This window comes from Hippoglossus hippoglossus, chromosome 3 (assembly GCF_009819705.1).
Source record: "Hippoglossus hippoglossus isolate fHipHip1 chromosome 3, fHipHip1.pri, whole genome shotgun sequence".
In the NCBI taxonomy this organism is placed as follows: Eukaryota; Metazoa; Chordata; class Actinopteri; order Pleuronectiformes; family Pleuronectidae; genus Hippoglossus; species Hippoglossus hippoglossus.
The window spans coordinates 12,013,228-12,038,050 of NC_047153.1; the positions used below are offsets into that span (position 1 = coordinate 12,013,228).

At 40.5% G+C, this 24,823-nt stretch overlaps 1 protein-coding gene across 3 annotated transcripts in view; it reads right to left on the minus strand.

The window, feature by feature from the left end:
• fam189a1 (family with sequence similarity 189 member A1) overlaps positions 1-24,823 on the minus strand; it is an 86,968-nt gene that overhangs the window by 45,015 nt on the left and 17,130 nt on the right. For all 3 annotated transcript variants that reach the window (XM_034581142.1, XM_034581144.1, XM_034581143.1), the window contains one exon: positions 545-601. In XM_034581142.1, the coding sequence (XP_034437033.1) occupies positions 545-601 (57 nt within the window). The remainder of the gene's footprint in view (positions 1-544; positions 602-24,823) is intronic.

Below are 24,823 nucleotides of genomic sequence, written 5' to 3' on the forward strand. Positions count from 1 at the left end.
TTCACATTCTTACATTTACCTTCAAGGTAAAACTTTCACTTTTAATAGTTTGGGGCCAAGCTCCAACATCGTGTGATCTGAGTGCAGAAAGTGCTGCACACGGGGGCACAGAGCTTTTAACCCAGAATGATGCTATTTGGGTTTGAACTGAGCAGCAGTTGAACGATTTTTCATCAGTGCAGGCAGATACATGAAAACTGAGAAGTGAAAAGACTTTGACCAGCTCAGCGGCCGAGTAAACACAGTAAACTGGAGCTTTGATTCAGGGATTTTGACTCAACCTGAACAAACTCCGAGGTTAACACACAGTTACAGTGTCTATGGCTGTTAAAAAAACACAAGTGTGTCATAATTGGTATTATTATGTAGTGTCTAAATACACTAATGCACATATTGTCATAAACAGGATTGTGTAAGTAGTGTCTTGTGCGTCATCACATCTCCATCACTCCCATCATCTCAATAAAAGACTCTTGTTCACCTGTCACTTCTTAGTTCAAGTTTATCAGATGAGTGTGAGTGTGGGTGTTCAGAGGAAACTCACCACAAGAGAGAGCGGCCTCTTCCATGACACCACTCCGATGAGTCCAGAGAGCAACACCTGGTAGGAAAAACAAGAAAGATGCTGTTAGAGCCGAGTTAGACGATCAAGTGCGTGGAAACAAAAATGGACAGAATGCATGTTCCCATGACTGGTGAAAACATGGAAATTGTGAAATGTGCCTTTGAAACATACTGTGTCGCCTAGTGGCAACATCATCAGGATGTGCTTTCTGTATTTCCTTATGTTAGTTGAGTGGCGCACCAGTGGATGGATGTTAACACTGACCCAATGTGTTACACTGGCTGAAAGGATTTATTTCCATTTTAATGTAACCTAGGTCATGTTTTAGTTCAGGCCAGTTTACCTTTCATAAAATCACTGAAATCATCCAGTTTATAAGCTGTGATCTGGGAAATTAGGAGATCTCTCTGAAAAGAAGTTTGATGTTTGCAGGAACATGAGCAGTCAGACGATCGTACATCTTCTAAATCCTCTGATTGACACATGGACATTGGCTGTGGCAGCTGTCACCCTTTGAAATAGATTTAAACCAACTATATAATGACACATACATGTATTCTAGGTTAGCCATCTGTCGATCTCCTTCATGCCAGTCGGTTGTTACATCATCGACTCCAGACTGAATTGATTGACGGGAAATGTTATACAGGCATTTATGCTCTTTTCAGGATAAACTGTAAAGACTCTGGTGACCATGGGGTCAAAATTTCCGTTTGACCATTACTTTGTTTTTTGACCAAATACCTGCAAAACTGACGACATCCCTATCATCCCTATCTGTTGTCCATTCCTCAGCAGTAAATAGCAAATGATCACCTACTAACAACTCACACTTCCACAGATTAGTTTCCCTTTATCTTGGAACGAATGGATGTGATCTTGTAGTTTGAGGTGTTTAATAACAGAAAACTGAATGCAGTGAGCTTTTCTAAATCTATAATGTACATAAATGTGATGGCACGTTTTTCTACAGTTTACTAGGATGTTAAAAGTGTGTTCCCAGCTTCTTGTACGTGTGATTCACTCCTTAAACAACCTGATCCTCTATACAGTAAACTGTGCTGACATCTCTGTTGGCTGCCAGGGACTGAAATGAGCTGATAGTCCACACGTTGGTCCCGGTGAGACTTCAGGATGTTCTAGTTACACTTATTTATTTATTCTATCTTTTTAATAGCTGACAGATGTATTTTGAATGAGGCACAAATCATAGATATTTAGAGTCACCACATGGGCCAGATTTTGGCAAGTGAATAAGAGGATTGTAGGAATTGGCTCCCTCATAATTTGTTAATTGCCGGAAGCTTTATTTAGTAAGAAAATCACACTGAGAATGAGATGTGCTTGACAAAAATTACACACACACATATATATATATATAAATATATGCAGTCTGTACTTCCCTCTAATATATTTTTAACTTAGATTTAATATTGAGTAATATTGTGTGTTTCATTCGGTAACACAAACTATATGTGTTATTTTAAGGATGTAACCCTAAACAGCAGCTCTTTTCTAATGAGATACCTGATTAAATTTATATTTGAGAAAACACCCATTGGTTTTCACAGCACGCCTCACTCTGGGTGTGGTGTTGCATTTTTACAGTTCTGGCTGCTATAGGTGTGAATTCCTGTGTGTGTGTGTGTGCGTGTGTGTGTGTGTGTGTGTGTGTGTGTGTGTGTGTGTGTGTGTGTGTGTGTGTGTGTGTGTGTGTGTGTGTGTGTGTTTGAACAAAGGGTACTCATAGCCTCCAGTGCTCTATTCCTCCATGGTCGCTCTCTGCCTTTCATTCTTCTTCACCCTCCATTAAACACCAACATGCTCTCGCCATTTTCCCCTCTTCTTGCCCCCCCTCTTTCCTTCCTTCTCTCCACTTCATGCCTACCTTCTCCCTCTCTGCCATCTTTCCCTTTGCAATTTCTCCCCAAACCACACTCCCTCTCTGTATCTCCTGCTCGGCGCCCACACACTCACAGCATATCTCTGCACTCACACACTCGCTTTCACTACTCCCTATCCAACGCTCTCGTTTCTATTTCCCTCTCTCTCTGGTCAATCTTTCACTTCTTCAGTCACCTTGATACTCACAGGAGCTGGTGAAGGGGGTGTCAGTATTTCATTTGAGGGCACACACACACACACACACAGACACACACACAAAGCCACCGGTAAAGCAGATATGATGCAATTAAAAGGCGACCAAAATGAAATGTTCCACTACCAAACAGTGGGGATTTCTCTGAGTTTGAACATTGTTGGGAACAAATATATAGCAACAAAACAAAAAATATAGAACAAGTGTTTTGGACAACAATGGAGCTTCATGTGTATAAGCTGTATAAGAAATTAAACTGGTAATATGAGAAACTCAGACAAAAAGTTACAACTACCCAAGACTTAATATCATATTAGTTCAAGTTTTTAACCATTTCTACCAGGTTCTGCTTTTGTGAATTGCTTTATTTCTTCTTCAAATTGGACTGACTCAGTTCTTTGATGTGAAATAATTCATTGTCACTATTAGTTGCAGTCGTGCTGATGCCAGAATAAAGACTGTAGCCCACAATGTCCACTGAGTGCAATTATGTCACTGTCCAGCTCTGTCGGGGACAATCTGTAGCCATTCTCATCAATGTGCAAATGTCTCCTCTTCCTCTATACAAGCTGTCTGCTTTTTGCTAACATACACTATTAGTGGAATGTAGTCACAAAAACTAAAACATAGTGTACGATGCAGTTAATTAAAGAAAAGAGTACAGATCCAAAAACTAGCACGCTTCTTATTAACAAGTAGCTGCATACGCTTCACATTTCCTGGATGTTGGAACTGAGACAGAGATGTGCAACCAAAGCGAGTTGACATCTGTCTGACAGTATCTCTGTGCACCATATTCAAAGAAGTTTCAACAAGTAAACATATGTTTCACACAGATAAATCACAGAAATACAATAAACATTTTCACATTTAAATAAAAAAAGCAAGTGCAAGTGTAATTCCAAATGCACAGCGACTTTATTTTATATTTCACTGCTTTGTCGTGTGTGTGTATTGCTGCTACAAACTGCATCAGGCAGCAGGAGAGGGGGCTTGTGATTCTGCAGGTACCTGCACTCCGCTCTGCACACTGGTGTCACACTGCGACAAGTCCAGGGACGCTGTGTTACTATTACCAGGCTCTCACTCTCGGTGCTTGCTGCTGTTAGAGAGCAAATACACAAAGGCTGTATCGAGGTCATATCCTAATTTAGTTCCTGGTTATTTGTCCAAATATGTCAGTCTCAGAGGTTTATATTAATCCGCATTGTAAGGAAACTGAACTCATGTTTTTCTTTTTAGGGAATTTAAATAGCTTCATGGGTAGAAAGTCAGAAGAATGAAAATTAGTGATCTACAACACACATGTCACAGGCGGATGTATACTTGACTTAGTTTGTTGCAAAAGAGGTGATGAAGAGTTAAAATCATAATCACATCGTATAAGTGTGAGGATATTCATTTGTCTAAATATCAAGATCCTTCTAGTACAAATTAATGTATGTTCCTCTGCAGCTTCTAACTATATTCTTGAATGTTTTATAGAATATGTTTGATGTGTGACCTCTGTACTTCAACTCAAAGCTCTTTTTGTACCTTCAGACTATGAGGCACAAAAAGATCACAGGACTGCAGGCATGTTCAGAAAGGCAGTAAAAACCTGCATATATGATGCTTCAGTTTACTCAGTTTATAAACTGCACTTAACATGAGGCAGTTTTCTCCGTAAAAACAACACAGGACATGATGATGCTTCTGTAAAAAGGAATAACAGAACAGAAATCTTACGTGATGGTTTGCATGAAGTCCACAGTGGTCAAATCTTGTGCTGACACATTTAACCCACAACATCTAACTCTTATTTCATATTTTAAATTGTAATTCTCATGGCATCGATGTGGAAGTGTGGTGCAGGTGTTGTACTGGACCCTGCATTCTTTTCTATCATTATGTGAGTCGGTCTAAAGAAACATATTTAACATTCAAGTGCACGTTTCCCTCAGCCATGCCATATTGTCGCAGCTATCAAGGATGAAATCAGACATAACACACACACACACACACACACACACACACACACACACACACACACACACACACACACACACACACACACACACACACACACACACACACACACACACACACACACACACACACACACACACACACACACAGTTGAGTCATCCAGTTTCACTGCAGCAGTGACACAATTTCTCTCTTTGTCTGATCCCGCTTTTTTTCTCTTGCCATCATTCCTGTCCCTCCATTGTGCTCTGCATTTTGTATGTGCCCCTGCATACGTGTGTGTGTGTGTGTGTGTGTGTGTGTGTGTGTGTGTGTGTGTGTGTGTGTGTGTGTGTGTGTGTGTGTGTGTGTGTGTGTGTGTGTGTGAGGGAAATGATGTGAGACCAGAGACCACGTGATAGATTTACTGGTTGTCAGTCACTGGTGGCTTTTCCACTTGGCTGCTCCCACAAAAGGATTAAAATGCAATACTTAGCAGCATTAGTCACTGAAACCTGGTTAACACACACACACACACACACACGCACACGCACACGCACACACACACACACACACACACACACACACACACACACACACACACACACACGCACGCACGCACGCAGAAAAAAAAAAGCTGATGCATATTTGAATGTTTACATATTTCTTGGTATTTTATCTTGATTTATAAACTGTTGAAAAAGCTCAGTAAAAGCAAAGTAAAACAACCAGAAAAACAGTGCAACAAACTAAGTTATGAAACTATAAGTTAATACATACAGGATTTTTCTTGAGAAACATCCACCCTGATAATATGGTTTTAGCGCTGTCAGGTATACGAACATCTTTCAGTCAGTCTATGAGATGTGTTGATGTGGTACAATATATGGGATTAAATAAAGCCGAAAACTGTTCATAGAGAATATTTGAATTCATTAATAAGTTGGAAATTTCAACTTGCTAAATCATCAAACATAGAAAATGAAAACTGGAACAGCAATACAAAATCTGGAGGAAGTAAAGGTTTGGGTCAAGTATACTTTTCAGGCAACCCTGAACTATCCATAAATATTTGATAGCAGAAAGTTTTATGTTGACAGATACAGCGTCTTGTTCAGAAACAGTCATAGCCATACTGTCACTGCTAGATAATATTGAAACGTCCAATGTATGATAGCAGTTAACAGCAGTATGATCAGATAATTTGGCAGATCAGCTTAAAGGGGAATTCTGGTACTTGAACAACCCAATTCTTAAGATTTGAAAGTGAGACGTGAGACGTGAGACGTGAGACGTGAGACATGTGTAACGATGCCAGACTCTCAGCAAAGACCCATGATAACATAATGAGCCTTATATCAAAATTCTATCCCCAAAAAAGTTTTAAAGGACATTCCGTGGACTGTCGCAGTTGCCCCATAAGATTACATTGTAATCTGCCGGCTGAGGAGATCAACTGGACCGATTCCTAAAGTTATTTTTCTCCAACATTTATATACGAGGCCCAAGTTGAAAAATACTGGAATTTAAGTCACACAGTGCTGATGGGAAACTCTTCAGGACTAATGTGAAAAATGTGAGGATTTTCTCTGTGTGTATATTACTGTGTACCTACACACACAATACACTTGCATGCAGATCCACAAGGACACACACACACACACACACACACACACACACACACACACACACACACACACGCACACACACACACACACACACACACACACACACACAGTGAGTACAGACAAGTGTAAATGGAGCAGGGAGATAAAAGCGAGGCTTTGGCTTTTCACAGCAGTGGATCAGAGCAGCCAGTGTCACAGCCATGAAAGAATGTATTACTCTGATATTCTACTAACACCTACATGCACAGCCCTACAGAGCTGACATTTCACCACAAAGCAATTAATACACACAAAAACCTATAATTCAAGTTTTTACAGATCAGCGACTTTTTGCAAAGTCAGTGTGAAAAGGTTGAACTCAAACTGCTTCATGACAGACAAAAGGCACAAGAGCCCTTCAGGGTCTGTGGATGGAAGAAGCCCACTAAGAGATAAAGTCTGTGAAGCTGCCACAGCAAATTCCATACACATAATACATTCACAACACAATACACAGCTTCAGTATACAAGCAAGTGCCTGTAAAAGTGTAAAGAGTAAAAGTTCTTTGATATTTGGTACAGAAAATTGTTCAAATTGGAATGGCAGATGGTTACCTCTTTAATTCAAACAAGCAGCATAAAATTTCACACACAGTTCCCGGATGAACCGATGTGCAGTAGATGTATGCACAGAATAGACCGCAATAGAAAATGTTACGATTTGAAATCATTGAATGTGTAAAACAAATTAAATGTATGCACTATAATTCTTTATTGAACATTATTTGTATTAGTTTAATGGTGTCTTGTATCCATTGATTAATCCTTACATCCACAGTGAAGACGTTATAACACACAGCAGTGGAGATGTGTATGTCTCCGTACCAGTGATTAGAAATAAAAAGATACGCGAGAGCTGAAACTGCCACGAATTTGACCTAAATCACAGTCTTGACCAATCTTATTCATTTATGCATGGCACCAATCAAAGGAGCCATTACTGGGAATGAGGGTTTAGAAAAACAGGCCGTTTTTCAAACATCATCGCAGCCAAGATGGATGGAGCCAGCGCGGTTGCCGTGGTAACCGCGAACAGGCCATTTTCCAGGATCCATAATGACTTCCCATCAGCTGAGAGTAGCAGGGACCCTCGCTGGCTCAGACAGGCTCATGTACGAGAAGATGCACAAGAACCTCATGTACTACAGGAACCCTGGTTAACATGGTCAAATTGAACACTGCACTCCGGACAGAAACCTCTCTGACACACACGTTACACACAAACCCTCTAAGTGTCGGTTCCTCTCCTGCTCTTCTCTTTCAAGTGAAACTGCTTTTACTCTCTAGCTTTTGCTTTTTATTGGACAAGAGAAGGAAGTGTTTCTGCTCTGCAGCGTCTTAGCACAAATTAATCTGACACAAAGTACACGTGTTTAAGTGTGTGTGTGTGTGTGTGTGTGTGTGTGTGTGTGTGTGTGTGTGTGTGTGTGTGTGTGTGTGTGTGTGTGTGTGTGTGTGTGTGTGTGAGAGTGCAAAAGTGTGTGTGTCTATATGTGTGTCTGCCTTTATGTGAAGTGCAGGCAGAGTAAATCTGCAGAATAAGACTGAACAGAATTCGTCTGAGGAAACTCACCATCCTGGCTTTTAAAGAGATGAAGAGCTGCTGATTAAATGTATTGATTGTAGGGGGAGCTGTCGTTTAATTGATCTTATATTTTACTTCCTGTTGTGTCAACTCAGTTTCTTTTTTTTTTTTTTTCTGCAGCTCATACTATACATTTATCTGTGCAGTATATAATTACTGGGCTGTAAATTCTCCTATGTGAACTCATACAGTAAGAGTCTCAAAAGGAAACCAAAAAGAAACATAATGCTGTTAAGATGTGGACAGTGTGGATAAGATAGGAATTGGTTTCTAGTACATGATTCAGTAAAAACCTCTATTATTTATTTTTGAAGCTCTGAATGACCTGGCCCCAACAATACATTTCTGAGCTTCTCTGCTCCCTTTCCACGGAGAGAACTCTCAGACCCGTTGACCAGCTGCTCTTATAGTTGATCCTTGGTCGAGGCTAAAGTGTAATGGCGTTCACATTGCAGTTCCAAAACTTTGGAGCAGTTTACTGAAAGAACAACATGTTCTCTTCGGCTTTTGACTGTCCTTGGGTTGTTTCTTATTAACTGTTTAGCCTTTCATCTTATATTTAATTATATTTGATTAAATTGTATACATAATTTTTGCATCTCTTAGTTTTTATTTATTATATAGCCCTTTGGTCAACTCTGGTTGTTTAAAATTTCATAAATTTACTTGACCTAGACCTGTGAGCCTGGGAAGTTCAGAGCCAACACAAGCAGAGACGTATTTGTTCGGCAAGATGTTAATTTGTAAGCATGTGTGCTGTATATGTGTACGTGACCCCAACTGAAAGACAAATGAAGGTGAACTGTAGCATCAGGGGAGCTGAACTCCTGACGTGTGTGTGTCTGAGTGTGTGTGTGACAATTTCAGCCGTAACCTTCAATCAACCTTTGTTGGCCAAGAATGAGCAGCAAAATGTGTGTGTCCTTCTCTATATATTAATGTATACAATCAGTGTGTGTTTATCCTCTTTGTTTTCCAGCTGTTCCAACAACACGCAGCAGTCCTCCTCCACATTCTCCTTCTCCTTCCCTCTCATCCATTTCTTACAGTATTCCCTTCTCTCTCCACCCACCCCCTGCTTCTCCTTCCTAACCCCTCCCCCCACATTGTATATCATCACTCCACTTTGCAGCTCAGCAGCACCTCACCGCCGTTACCATGGAAACAGTGGGACAACAGCAGGTCGGATACTGCCGCTGCCTGGGGTCGTGGCACCTTAGCAACCTTTCACTCCTCTCCTTTGACTCATGGTCGTCTCCAGCACCTCGGCTGAATCCATGAATTGAGACAGATACATGCCTCTGAATGTGAATCAGTCAGTATTACAGTTATACCAGTGAGAGCTATATTACACTATCAGCACTGCTCTGCTGCAGCCATAGCAACGAGACCCTAGGTCTACATGACATGAACTGGATACTAATAATCTTCCCATACAACATTTACAAGGTTCTGTTAATTAAAGATAAAAGCGTTAAGTTTATTTTAATCATTTGTGTTTGGCCAGTAGACATTTTGCTCCTGGTTGCTAAGCAATACACATGCTTGCTCAAGGTGACGCTGCTCTGAGCTTCATTCTCAAATCCTGAGTTTGTAAGCAGGTTTGTCAATGCCAGTGAGAGAAAGAGAGATGAATCACTCCAGGTCCATTACTGTTCAAACTAAACCTGATGGTGAGCACAGAGGAGAAATGTTACTCTCACATCTTTTAACAAACAGTACACACCACAACCATCATCTGTATAAGGATATCATCTAAAGGCTGGTACACTTACTTACATTTGCATATTCACAAAATTAATTGTGTATCCTTCATCAATTAAGAAAGCTGCTCATGAATTACTACAGATATTATGACTTAAGTACACAAGGTGTAATAAAGCACAAACATTGGGTCAGAAACTAAAGTCAGATTTACACACTGAACAAAAGAGAAATGTTTTTGAGGGCAAACCAGAACAATCATAACATGATTGCAGACAAACATGATTCATCTTTTATGTTTATGTTTCTTTTGAAATGCTATTTGTTTTGGCCTTTACAAAATATTATATTAAAAATAAAGTCATCTTAAAATCATTGAGATTCAACTGCAACATGTTTTAAAGGTTCATAATTTTCTTAATTACGTGACTGCTCTTGGACTGATTTGTTCTTGACTGTTGCTACAGTTGCTTGTACAAAGTACATGGGCGAGAATGGGAACAATATTCTGCCAAGGCTTAACAGTCCTGCAAATTTAATCAGGCAGCACCAAGTTTCATAAACTCACACATATCAGTCCTCTAAATCTTTCTGACTTTTTAAATCTAGATCCATCAATAATTTATTGGGATATTGGTGAAAAGGCCCATCTCGCAGAGTGAAATGGATCCGCCCCCTGATCCGGATGCATACAAAGTTTCAATGGGTTATTTCCTGCCCTCAACACATCCTTCCACCAAGGTCCCAGGTTGTCTTATACAGTAGTTTTTGTGTAATCTTACTAACAAACAAACAGTGATGAAAACAACCTCCTGGTGAAGGTGAAAATACAATGTTTCACAAGGTTGAGAGAAAGACTTGCAGCAGAAAGCAGAATCCACGGTGCAGTTTAAAGGAGAGAACTAGCGTATTTAACTCACAGATTACTTAGTCTATGAAAAATCCCACTCGTGTCCCTTGGGCTCGTCTGTATCATATGTATTGTTAACTGCAGAGGTATCAAAAACTTAAGATGAAAATCATGCTCTGCTTACTGATGTGAGTTTCCTACTCAGTCTTCTTGCTACAAAACTTTCATTTCAGACAAAGTGATTGAAGCAATAAAGGAGAAACCGGTGAGGGTGAAAAACTCTTGACCTGTTTCTGTGCATCACAAGCATCATTGGTTGAGAGTGAGCGGAGAGAAGAGAAGAGACAGAGAGACAACAGGGAAACGGGAGGAGAGGCTGCTCAATGACTCTCTCTGGCTTCTCTTCCTGATTTAGATCATCATCCGAATCTGTATCTTGCGCACAGGCCAATCACACATGCATGAACACACACACACACACACACACACACACACACACACACACACACACACACACACACACACACACACACACACACACACACACACACACACACACACACACACACACACACACACACACACACACACACACACTCCTCATTTCAGAGGAGCTTCTTTGATTGCGCAACAAATGAATGTGTGCATGAAAAAAGGAAAAAATCCACCGATGTTTCCTTTCAATTATCTGGATATGTTTGCTCAGTGGGACCCGACTGCATCACTGGAATGAAATTCAACGCATGACTGAATCTGTTACGTCCGGCAGTTAAATCTTCACAGAAGAGAAAAATCAACGAGAAGACACAACAAATTTACACGGACAGAATGTAGACACTTCACACATTTACAATTACGAAATACATTTAAATGATGGACAGATGATAACATTTCTGTTTCCTCTCCTGATGGTGTGATGCATTGCTCAGCTGCAGAGAAAGATTTGTTCTTCATGCTTCGCCAGTTACGAGTTTCTATAGTTCATCAATCTGGTAGCCAATAAATCCCTCAAGGTTCACATAAAACCGATTCCTATGCATAAATATGAGGCTGAATTGAATTATATCATTCCATTTCCTATTTATAAGGATTTTTTACGACAGTCACTGTTGGAAATGTCAAACCAGGTTCATGGGCATAAGTGAGACAAAAGAAGAAAAGGGTAAAATCATTTGTAAGTACTGATTTGCATGGATATGAAACCTAATAACCAAACCGCAGCCTCATGCCGGGATCAGACGCAGTATATCAGCCCGAATATGCCCCGACCCGGAGGATGCAGGTTGGCCTGTGGGTTTGAAAAGGATCAGTGGACACTGGGTGCGTCAATCGATTGTTCTTTCTCATGTGGGGTGAAATAATGGACGACAAATGATGCCACATCTGGGAAGCCGCACAATATCTAACAGAAAGATCAGCATGTTCGATTTTATTTAACCTTCCACTGTGACGTTGACCAATAGGAGCACAGCTGACTGCGCACAACTGTAAACATGGTGAAGCGAAAGAGAAATGATTTGGTTGGTGCTGCAAACTGGAATTTTAAAACTTTTCAGAGCACAAGACAACTAAGTTCATACACACCACTTCGGACACCGTGTTTTTTGACAATCTTGTTCCTGGAAGTCAGTCTTGAGCGTTTTCTTTCTGGTGACGTCATCCACGTCATAAAAGATGGAAAACAGGGATTGGTCAGGGAGCATCGTGTGGTCCGTCATGTCTCTCAACCACAACACAGCAAGAATTTATGACTATAATTGACTTATTGGACACAGTGCCGGTCTTAAGGCTTGTTTATGCTGCCTTCACCTACGAAAAAGAAGTGTCCGTTTCAAATTATGTAATGTCACTGCCAAACTTCCATGCGTTCTTTATGTCGGCATGGTTGTAAAGCAATGCATCCACCAGAAGACAGCGAGTCGAGAGTTCTGACAACAAACATGTCAGTGGTGGAGGTTGTGATGATGTACATCGTAAGAAAGAGGCAAAAGTGACTGTTAGTCCCTGTGCCCGGTTGAAAAACATCATACAGTCTGTAGTTTGTTGACAACTCGCAAAGTCTCTCCTCAAAAAGATATGTCTTAGTTGAAATTTCTTCCTCTTGGCTAATGGTCGTCTCTCTTGAACCATTAACAGAACTGTCCCCCACAATTTCCTGGGGTACTGCTCAGTTTTGTCTGTATTGTTCATAAGCTTTCAGAAGACGTGCACAAATAAAGATAAAATTGATGCTGAGTATGGACAGAGGGTTCCGTCAGTTTCCATATTCCTAGCTAACTTTAAGCATAAATGAGCCTTTAAAAGACAAAAATATCCTGTAGTCTGACCCAAAGTTCTGATGAGCACGTCCGGTCCGCAGCGATCATAATTCAGGAGTGAAGGGCTGAAGCGTTTGATGGTGTGCGGCAGCGAAGCCAGCCCCACATCCATCCTGGATACAGCTGCAGGGACACCAACAGCTGAATCAGGCTTTCAGTCCCGTGCTGACAGGATAATCTCGCCCTGCAGCCAACCAGATTTGACAGGAGAGCGTGGCGGATGGAGAGAGTCTGTGTTTGTGTGTTGAGTTGGGGATTGTTGGGTGTGTAATTTGTATCATCTCATCTGCATCAGCTGGCTCACAATATCCAAAATATCCCCCAGCATTTTCATAAATATTTCAGACTATTGCTGCTATATCTGAGAAGTTAAAGTTTGCCTCAGTGTGGTGGCTGCAGGTTTTTGTAAATCTTTTTATAATAGAGATACAATAATATAATGTGGATTTCCACCTTGAATTTATCTTTACCCAGAGTTCACAGTAGTTTAGAGGAACAAAGTGAGAAAATGCTTTATTAGAGAAAAGAGAAAAGCAGCACCTAAACGCTACTAGTTATTTGCAATTTTTTCATTAAGTTCGATGAATTATAACCAAGAAAAATGTTGAAAAACATCTATCTCACAATGTTAAAGATAGTGAAAATACAAATCCTGGATTTACAGATTGAACAAAAAAAATTTAGCTTTCTCCCTGTTTTTCTTTTAAATTCAGAATACAACCTATATAATTTAGTGATCCTTTTGTTTGGGTTTAATAAATGAAATGTGTTGCGTTTGTAAATGATGAGACTGGATGATATTCCATCAGATGTAATGCAAAGTCTTCACGCAGTAATGAGACTGTCTCCATGACACACTGTACATCATCGACAGGGACGTTGGGAAAGCTTGATCGCTCCACAGCCGCAAACTCTGCAAGTCATTAAAACAAACTAAGAAAATCACTAAACTGTCATTCACAAGGAGGCGGCCGCGCGACTCTTTCAAGTCAAGAAGCAATTAACGCTGAGAAAGGCCTCTGCGAACGATTACGGCCTCAAGCTTCATGCAGAGCCTTGTAATTTCCCCAACCACACACACACACACACACACACACACACACACACACACACTCACACAGACGACAGACGACAGATCTCCCTGAAATACAAGTTCACTGTCTGAGTGTCACCAGCCGTGATCTAGAGGAGAATTTAATTTGGGTGACAGTTAAAAGGACGGCTTCAGTGGGTTTCAGTATTCCTGCTACAGAGCGAACACATCCAAATAGTGATGACTGCACCGAATTGAAGCAGCTGGCTTCCGCTGGTTTGTACAACCCTGATTAAAGCAACAGGCTTTAATGCCACTGGGACTGTGATCAGTTAACCAGGCCTTTATGAGCACACGTGCGGCGTATTGGTCACGCTGCATTAAAGGAAAATCAACTATACTGTAGAAACTAAAACTTGAAAATGCTAAGATTATTATGATCTTTAAATAAAATGAACAAAAAACATTTAATGACTATGATAAATAATTTGCTTCAAATTGAACTTAATTCTGAATGAATGGTGGTAAAACACAACAGTATGTTTTGATCAGACTGAAGCAAGCTAAAAACAGGGTCTACAGAGCAATTCTGCAGGGGTTTTCGCAAACACATGAATACAACACATATTGTAAACTTTAGAGCATCCATGTTTTTTCACATTTCACTTGAAAGCAAATGAAAACTCCAGAGTCGGAACATCGACTGGGTACATGAAAGCTTCTAGTGATCATTTCTGCAGGGGTTCGTCTCCACATGCTTCTTCTCTCATCGAGGGAAACTTGACGCCCTAAAGATGAGTGATTTGGCTGAGTATATAAGAAAATCTGGCTCTGCAGTCATCACACATTTCGGGCAGCTGTGGCTCAGGAGGTAGAGCGGGTTGTCCAGAAGGTAGATGGTTCCATCCCTTATAATTATGTAACATACATGATCAACAGAAAAGGTCATTATTTGGAACAAGTGTAGGTGATTTTCCTCAAAACCCAGGAAATCGAACTGGACAAAAAACTCAACAATCTAGTGCATTATGTTGACTTAGAATTTTAAGTTTTCTCAACCTGTAAATTTCTTCCAGTGAAGAAACTTTGAGAAAAGTAGACAAAAAATTGTCTGTGTCAACCCCAGCCTTGCTTTTACATCAGCAATTGTGAGTTTGCTTATCTGCAGTTTTTTTGGTCTTCTTTTATAAAAGAGCAATTTCATGGTTGTTTAAATATTTCCAGTGAAGTTTTGTCTAACAGCCACTGGGTGATGTTCTCACTTACATGTCGACCAGGCGCTCGGGGGGGTAAAAGCAGTTCATGTGATGCAACACTACACAATCTTTGAAGAGAGTGGAAGAGACAGGCGACAGCGCCCACAAGGACTTTACTGTAGCAAGAAAAAAGCAAACACAAAGTGATTTGTGCACTGCTCTGCTACCACCTTTTGAATATCAAACATCTATAGTCTTGATATACAGTAGCACCTTTTTTCTTTTTCTTTTTGGATGATGACAGCTCGAAGGTTACAGCTTGAAAACATCCAGTTAAACCTCAGCTTCAACCTCAAACTGATCCTGAATCACTACCTACTTCTCTATTGTTCATTGGATTACAGCTGCTATGGGCTTCCATGTCACACCTCTTTAAAGCTCTGTCAGTTGCTGTGTATTTCACAATATTTTTCATGGAATCATATAAATGCCTGCAGGAGTTGGTGGAGACCGAACAGAGCTAAGAGAGAGGGAATATTGGAGTGATTCCAAATGAATGCTAACAGGTTGCTCTGGAGTCTACTAATCAACAAATTGGAATTCAACATGAAATAAAGAATAAAATGAATGATGGTTCTTTTCTCTAAGCCTGACAGGCATGACCAGGTTCACATTCTCCTCCTCCTCTATATAAAAAAGCCAAAGGGCTTAATTCATGCTTAGCTTCATTGTTTGCCTCTATAGCAGCACAGATGGATGAGCAGATGGATGCACATCGATTATGTTTTATTACTGTATATTGACTTGCGTCACAGCCAACCAATCATCTGTTATAATCGCACAGTCCACATAGATCAAGCTGGATGTCGCACCAAATTTATTAGATCCTGTCCCACACTCGGGCTTTTAATCAAATTAGATTAGTGGAATCACACTGTGTTGACGCCTTAAAAGACAAAAACAGAGTCATCCAGGAAGTCTAAGATAAACCTGCACAAGATTCAATCATTTTTGTAACAAGACAGAAATGTTTGAGTTCAAGATTCAAACCAGCAATTAACATTACAAAAGAACAATAATGACAAAGAGCAGAGAGAATGAATGTATAGAAACATTGTGTTTAAACAGCCAACTCTGTGATGGGGGTGTGAACTGTTTCCCAGCACCTCTAATTACCAGAGTAAATGCATGACAACACCAGAGAAAAGCATTCATCACAACTAATGAACACAATGTTGCTTCATTTAATCACAGTTGTCCATTCAGCACATTCATCATTTAATCAAAGCATACAAAACATGAACGAATCCGAACTCACTGAAGATCAACAGTTTGGCCGAGTCCAATTTCCACACAAGAATACACAGTTCAGATGTGATTATGCAGCGTTACACACCTCAAGACAAAGGCTGAAGATGAACGTCACAGCGCTGAATTCTGTGACTTCAAATGTAATTACTTCTACTCTTAATTATTTCTATATTTGATCCACTGGGATGTGAAAGCTGTATATGCACTTGTACGGGTGTGACATTGTGTTTGAATATAAATTTCTTTCGAGAATTACTTTTTTTCTTTTAGCATCTTGCTGAGTTTTAATTTTTTACTAAGAAATATATCCCTTGAGAAAGCTGCTCCATCATATTGCTTTGAGGATGCCCTGAAGGCTCCATCTCTCTCCAAGCATTAAGATTCATGGTTTCTGCTCAGAGGCAGTTTTTTATCAAGATCTATGAACCAGAAAAGCATTTTGGCAAATTTGTACAGCCACTTCATCTTACAGTCCATAAATGTAATTGGTATACATGGATATCAACAAAACATTTACTGGATACATATCAAGACAAATATGTACAGTAAGTGCAGAGGAAGATGACACGAGGTGGAAATAAGGGGGTAACAGTAACGCTGAAATCACACGTATAGTTGCATTTATGTTTGACATGTGTGTGGACGTGCCTCACACTAGATGCTGGCACGATCATCACAACAATCACAGTTTCATGCTTGGGCCCACAACACAGCCAGCTTTCTTGCTAAGATGCCATGCAATGCTACAGCGAAGTAACATATACCAAGTTCACCTGCTGCTTGTATCCTCTTTTGCATTAACATGATTTGATTAGCCTGCGCTTGACTGTTTGTTTAAACCTGATTTGATTGGCTGCTGCCTCGATGGCCACATGAAAAGTTGAGTTCTGTTCCACTTCTGCAACGCAACAGAACCACAATGGAGTTTGGCAACGCATGACGTCCCGCCATTCAAAGTGAATGAGCAGTGTTTCTGTTGATGCCTCCAATGCAAACGTGCAAGTCCTGCATAAAGGATGTGAAATGACAATTGGTAGAAAGCGGTTAAATGTTGACTTTGATTCAAATTATTGTATGGTGTCATATATTTTTGCATGATATTTACACACAAAAAAAACTTGAAGAAATTACGATGTGAAATTATTTTAAATATAGACAGTAATGAGCATTGCTGTTGTTCCTAAAGAGTAAGACATTGGGTTAAGCCTGGGTATGATGTTAAACTCATTCCTCGTTAATCCTCTTTTCATTGTAATTAAAGTATTGTTTGTTGGCCCATTAATCATCATACTAACTCCCTTATATATAAAGTATTTAACCCCTTATCTACAAAATTACACTGTATTTTGTTGGAATAATTTTCCCACTCCTGATGGCAAGGGATTATTTCATTCTCCCCTCTCTCCGTCCCAGACCAGCCCACGTTCCAGCGCCAGAGGTTTTACTTAGTTAAATTAGTTGTTTAGTTTGTTACTGATGAAGACGCTGCTTTGTGTGAAGTCAGCATTATTGCTGGCACTGTGCGCAGTTGTGCTTTGTTTGCCCCCTCGTTTTGTAATTTCACGGCTGTGTGATTAACTTTCAAGGGCATTTCTGACCCAATTAATTTCCTCTCCCACCACAATGTTGTCTGCAAAACACCTGCACAAAGCATCACTCGATGCATAAGGTACAAGTCAGCTGACTTACGTGCACGCTCTGCATTCCAGAGCCTTTCAATCTCTTCATCTCTGTAAACACCTTCCTGCTAATGGAAAGAAAACACAGTAGACTACAGCTGCACTGATGATAAATTATATAAATCCCACCTATGGGAGCTTTACACTGTACAAAACCTAATAACAAAGATATATTTATTCTGTTTGGTATTATGAACTGCATTTTAGTAACTGTCATTCTCCACAACAAATGAAGGCACAAATGAGCCCCCACACCTTCATAAATATTAATAAGGATGGTCACCCACACAGTACTCATTAGCATATACAAATAATTGGGAAAATAACAGCTAAGAATCTACTAAGTGAAGATTCCCTCTTTTTAAAATGTGGTCAAAAAGTCACAATACGAAGAAAGAACAAGGTTTGGATCATTTCTATGATTTGGGTACTTTTTCCCACCCGGCCCTAAAGGGGTTTGTTCTGTAGACCGATCCATAGTCACTCACTCACTCACTCACTCACACACACACACACAACCACACAGAGAGAACCAAGCATTGTGCGATGGACCAACACAAACCTAAACCCCCCTCAATTTATCAAAGTGGCCCCACAAATCAATGTGGATTACTTTGGGAGAAAGTGCTGCTCATGTGGCAGTGCATTTCCATTACCACACAACAATATTGGCCTTTTGGGAGGCTGCGGTAATTTTGTCTATTGATCAAATCGCAGGCAAAGATCACATCACCGTGTCTTCGTTTAGGCAATAACTCAAATACAAGGGGAAAAGGCAAAACCATCATCTATATATGGATAACAACATATAAACAAGACGTGCACACACACACAGTTCAAAGAATCCCATCTCTGTAGAGGTCACACCAGTCTCAGGTAACATAATGTCAAATAATAAAGGGATTATCCCTGTAATCCAAATGGTGAACACCTCCACCATAGCAGTGGGTGTCACCTTGTCTGATGTCACCGACTTTGAAGCTTCAAACCGTCTGTGAAATTCTGATAAGCCGACCAATCCGAATATGTACAGTTTTAAGCCTTTAACAAGTTGTTCCACTTATTCACTTTTCTGTCCGATGAGATCAATTCCTCCCTAGTTGTGCGCGTTTTCTGAAAGCTTACGGATATGGAGACGGAGCAGTACCACTGGAAATCATGGGGGGAGCAGTGTAGCCAATAGTTCAAGCTTGGTATTCATAGGCCACAAAGAAGACATTTTAACTATAGCGGAACTTTTTGAGGAGACTTAGCGAGTTATTATCTATATGATGTTACGTCACCTGGGGAAAGCGACTAACAGCTGCTTTTGCCTCTTTCTTAAGAGGTATGATTTGTCGGAAACTCTCGCCTCTGTGCTGCCCTCTAGTGGATGTATTGCTTGACAACCAGGCCAGTGTAAAGGACTCTGAAGTATGTGGGCGATGATGGTTACATCGTTTGAAACGGACATCTCTCTTTTCATATGTAAAGGCAGCATAAATTAACCTTTGAAAATATAAGATTAGACACCACTCACATATCTGTTCATTCAACATGAAGCTAAAGCCAAGCAGCTAGTTAGCTTAGCTTAGCAAAAAAAAAAATGAAAAAGTGATAAGGGGTTAAAAAGGCTTTTTAAACTCACATTATCTTTTTGGGGTTTAACAGAGGAACAGAGAAAATAAAGCTGATCTCAATTCTTGCTTCTAACAAATACTCATATTTCCATTATCTTGTCTTTGTATGAAAAATCTGCTTTAATTGGATTAAACCCCAGAGTCATTTACGTTTTAGCTCAAATATTCTTCACCTTGATACTTCCTTCCCTGACACAAAAACAACAAAACAGACTTTGTGTGGGAGCACATCCTCAGTGTTTAACTTGATTAAAGCGAGGAGAGGCCGTTCTTCAGAAATCACTGCACAACCCTGGGTTAAACAAGTCAAGGCCACATGAGGAGAATCAATGCTTCGAGCAGTCGCACTTGAGACCTGCTGGTTGTCAGTAATACTTCTCAGACTGGCACTGAATAAAAATAAAATCTAGCCTTGTTGCTCACTTGAGAGCAGATTTCAAATGTTGTTGCCCAAGATAAACAGCAAGCTACTGGGAATTGAGAAAGACTGCTGTGGTGTTTCAGCTGACCTTGGAAAGTGGCACAGCGGGGAGTGTGAGAGAAAGATTCACACTGTGAGGGTAGGATACTGATAATGGGAGTCTGGTCAACACTTCTTACACTCTCCTTTTATTCATCTTACACATTTCTGTCCACTTTAAATGAGTTTAACATTTGAATAGTTTGGCCAAAGGCTTTAAGAAGACCTGTGCTCCAACCTGTCTACCAGTGTGTCTCACTGATATCTGATGAATGACTGATATCTATGAGTGTTGGAAATGTGTTGCTGATTCAAGGCAAAAAAAAACTAAAACAAATCAGGATCTAGTGAATTTAAATGTGGTTTCATAAGGGGACTGTTGGAGGTTTGCGCTCAACTGTGTGCCATTGTAGTTGGTTAATTATTAGGCCCATAAAATGTCAGACAATAGTGACTCATAATTTCACAAAGGTCACATTGAGATATTTAATTAGTTTGGTCCATCGATTACTCCAAAACAAACAAATATTTCATTTTATATTAAACAAAGAGCAAAGAAAAGTCACTGTCAGTCATATTTGAGAAGCTAATTTCAATTATGAAATATAAAAGTTAACTTTCTGATGATTGAGAAATCAAATCATGAACAAAACTTTGGAAGTTAAAGTTTTCATGCTATTGCTTGAACGTGTTTCTATTCCTGTTAAGATGGTGAGAATGAAAAAAGGAATGGAGACAGAAACAAAAGCAGCAAATCAGACAAACAAACCTGTGAGACACACACAACACAGATGAACACACAATGTGGTGATAGCAGCTTAGATCAATGGTGTTTAACTGTCGGGACTGAACAGAGATTTGTCGGCTGCACCGGAGCAGAGACTCACATTTAATTTGTCCTTCAGAGGAAGACGAGACTGCAGGGCTGAACAGACGAAAGCCAATTAGCTTTAGCTTGTCCCCTTTGTGTCCGTCCACTGTAGCAACATGACTCCTGCACAACTTTTTAATCCTTTCTCCTCTCCTTTTAGTTAATCAATCAGCAAAATGAAAATGAGAAATGTAAAACGCTGAGCTCTTACACCACATTTACGTCATGTTGTGAGAACTGTTAGCTCTTGAGATCAAATTACGAGTCAGTTATTCAAATTTTTTTAAATGGCAGAAAAGCACCATCACATCTAAAGTAACATCTAAATAAATTCCAGTATTAACACAAAACTGATCAATTCAGCTCATTCAATAGAACTGCAGTTAGTTTGCACATCATATACCTGATTTTCTTACTGTGACACAGACCAATGATGTTGCACTGCCAAACAGAGCGTCAGATCAGAAATCACCTTCATGTGTCGAGGACGTGGACCCAGCAACACGCCCGAGCACTAAAGGTTCAACTCTTCTCTGCCTTCCTCTGAAGCCGTGACATTTTGATCAGATCCTCACTTGTCAGGTTTCAAAGCACTGCTGCCTCCGTGTTTGAAGCCCACAGATTCATCAGACACGCACTGACGTCGCCTTTCATTTGACCCACTGATGTTGGAAGATTTCTGTGAAAAACCCTGATGAGCTTCAATGACAGTTTCTACTGCTGTTTGAATACATTCAATGTGATTACAGTTAGCCTTACTACCTTCAGAACAATCTCCTGTTTGGTTTTTACTCTTACATAAATTCATTTGAACCTCAGATGCACTCCACATTTTCTTAACCGCAGTTAGAAAACTAATGAGTTTGGGTTGATAAAGTGGCTCTGAGAGCTCAACGTCTCTCCATCCATTATCTATACTGCTTAACATTGTGAGAGTCGCAGGATGAGCCAGAGTCTCCAATTACCGTGACCCCAATCTGCATGTCTGTCAGAGGAACCCAGAGAACCTGAAGAAAACCTGGACAGGGAGAGAACATGCAAACTCCACACAGAAAGACCCCCGGCTGAACCGGGAACGTTCCTGCTGTGAGGTGACAGTGCAACGTAAAAAAAAAATGCAAGTTGTCTAGGATCAGTAGAAGGAACAGGACGGGGCTGTGAGCTGGTGAAGCTGAGCTGTTGTGAACATAAGCTACAGTTGTCAAACAGTGTTTTTGTCCTCTAGTAGCAGCTGAAGAAAGAGCTACAGAGACATGGCCATACTCATTACTCCCACAACCGCAGCTGTAATTGACTTCAGGCAAAACAATTCACTTCCGCTAATAGGCGTCACACTCATAATCTTGATGTTGTTCTTTTGCTTTCATATTTCCTGTTCACTTTGTGGCTGCCCCTCTCAATCTGCTCGTGAAGAGCCTCTTGTCACACTGATCTTCAAGCGCTACAAGCTGCTGCTGATCTTTCTTACTCACTCCTTCTTCCCTGTGAAGCTCTGTCAACGGCGACAGAGAGAAACACACACAAACGTCCCCCAATTCCCTTAACTCTTTAAAATGGTGCTGACTGGCAACAAGCCATAGTAACAGCCTCTTGTTGCCATAGTTACCAACCTTGACGACGACCTAATCAAAGTCGACATTGAACATGCTGGTTCCACACTCACCGAGCACTTTATTAGGAACACCTGTACACCTGCTCCTTCCGTGCAATTACAGACTGGTTCCACTGTTTCTGAAAATGAGCTCTGATTTTCTCACACAACATCCTCCAGAGCTTTAACTCAGTGTGGTGCAAAAAAACTAAATAAACCGCCCAGTGTTCAGCAGTTCTGTGGAAAGAAACACCTCGTTGAGAAAAGGTAAGAGGACGATGGTCAGACTGGTTACAGCTGGCGGGAAAGCTACAGTGACTCAGGTAACTGTCTTAAGCAGAAGAGCATCTCAGACTGAGCAACACATTGAACCTTGAGGTGGATGGTCTACAACAGCAGAGAGACTATGTTGGGCTTCACTCCTTTAATTCAAGAACAGAAATCTGAGGCTTCACTGGGTTCTCACCCAGTGAACACTGGACAGCTGGAAACTGAAATACTTTGTCTACATAGCCGTGGTCGGAGTCCATGGACCCAACCTGCCTTCTGTCAAAGGTCCAGGTTGGTGGTTGCAGGATTCAACAACCTCAAAACTAGAAGGCAAAGATATATACTATGCATAAAGGTGTGGTAGATCTTTTTGGCAATAATCTACCTTCTTCTAATGGTTATTTCCAGCATCATAATGCACCATGTCACACAGCTAAATTCATCTAAATTCAAGTGGTTTCATGATCATGGCAATGAGGTCAGTGTCACCAGATCTGAATCCATAACCACACGTGGGATGGAGATTCACAGCCTGAATGTGAAGTTGAAAAAATCATGTACTGACTCAGCAAAGTTTCCAACATGTTGTGGCAATGTCACTTTATTCCCAATGCCACTGCTGTGAAAAGCCAAAGCCTCGCTTTTATCTCCCTGCTCCATTTACACTTGTCTGTACTCACTGTGTGTGTGTGTGTGTGTGTGTGTGTGTGTGTGTGTGTGTGTGTGTGTGTGTGTGTGTGTGTGTGTGTGTGTGTGTGTGTGTACCTCAGAGCAGTGCTGATGTCTTCCCTCACTGAGCAGCAGTGGGTTACTTACTCGCCCAAGACACACAGTTCAATGACAGTCTCCTTATTCTATCCAAACATGGTCCCAGACACGTAAGGAAAGAAAGTCCACATTCTGTCCTCACACGATGAAGAAAGACAATAGTCCTTCTAGGTCTTAATGGTCATGAAGAAAACCAGTGTCCCCCTGAACCAGAGGTGCAGTCCCCTATCTGGTGCTGCTCTCTGCGCCGTTAGCACCACATTAGCAGAGATGCTAACTTAGGGCTACACAGCAGACTTGTGTTTAGCTTCTAAACACTTTAAAAACAGTCCAAAATACACGTAACAGCCGCATTACACACGTTTTTACAAACGAGTTGGATTGTTTTAATATCATAAACCTAAACATCTGGCTTACTTTTGTAGAAGGTGGCTAAGTTAGCAGAGGTCAGTCACTATGTCATCCAGCTGCTGCTCTCACTCTCCCGCTCCTTTCTCTGTAAGCCCCGCCCCTTAACCAATCATATTGTAACAAATGGAAGGACTCACATGAAAGGACCAATCAGATAAACGCTACACAAGCAAGGTAGCCCGTCTCACCTCCAGTTGAGGGTTGTCTTTTCAATCAAACTACAGAAGAGTTACCTTCTTCAAGTTACAGATGCTTTTATGAACTTTCCTATTTTAGAGTGTCACAGCTTTTAGTGTAGCGATGGAGGATCTCTACTGCTATATATAAGCCTATTTTAACTTTGGGGGCTTTTATATTATGTATATTTTAATTCTGGGCTTTTATATTATGTATAAATTCATGAACATAGTATAAATAATATGTGTATCTCAATTCTGTGGCTTTTATGTATATTCAAATTTTGGGGCTTTTATACTATGTAGGCTATATCTAAACTCTGGGGGGTTTATTCTATGTATATCTTAAGCCTGGGGCTTTTATATTTTGTATATATACATACACATAGTATAAATACTATGGGGCTTTTATGTATCTTCTACCTCTGGGTATTTCTGTTTATGTTAACTCTGGGGCTTTTACCCTGGGGTAACACCTGTCATCATATCAAGATGTTTCCATTTCCATCCAGGATGTGTTGTGATTTACCTGGGACTGGATTGCAGCTGATCTGGTGAGGAATCATAAAACGCTTGCATGGAGCTGGAGTTTCACACAATGTCATGAAACTCTCTTTATTCTGTTGCTGACTGTTGTTGATCATTTAAAAAACCCTCCTCTGTTGTGCTTTCTTTCAGGGATTGTAAACATTTCAAACTCTTTG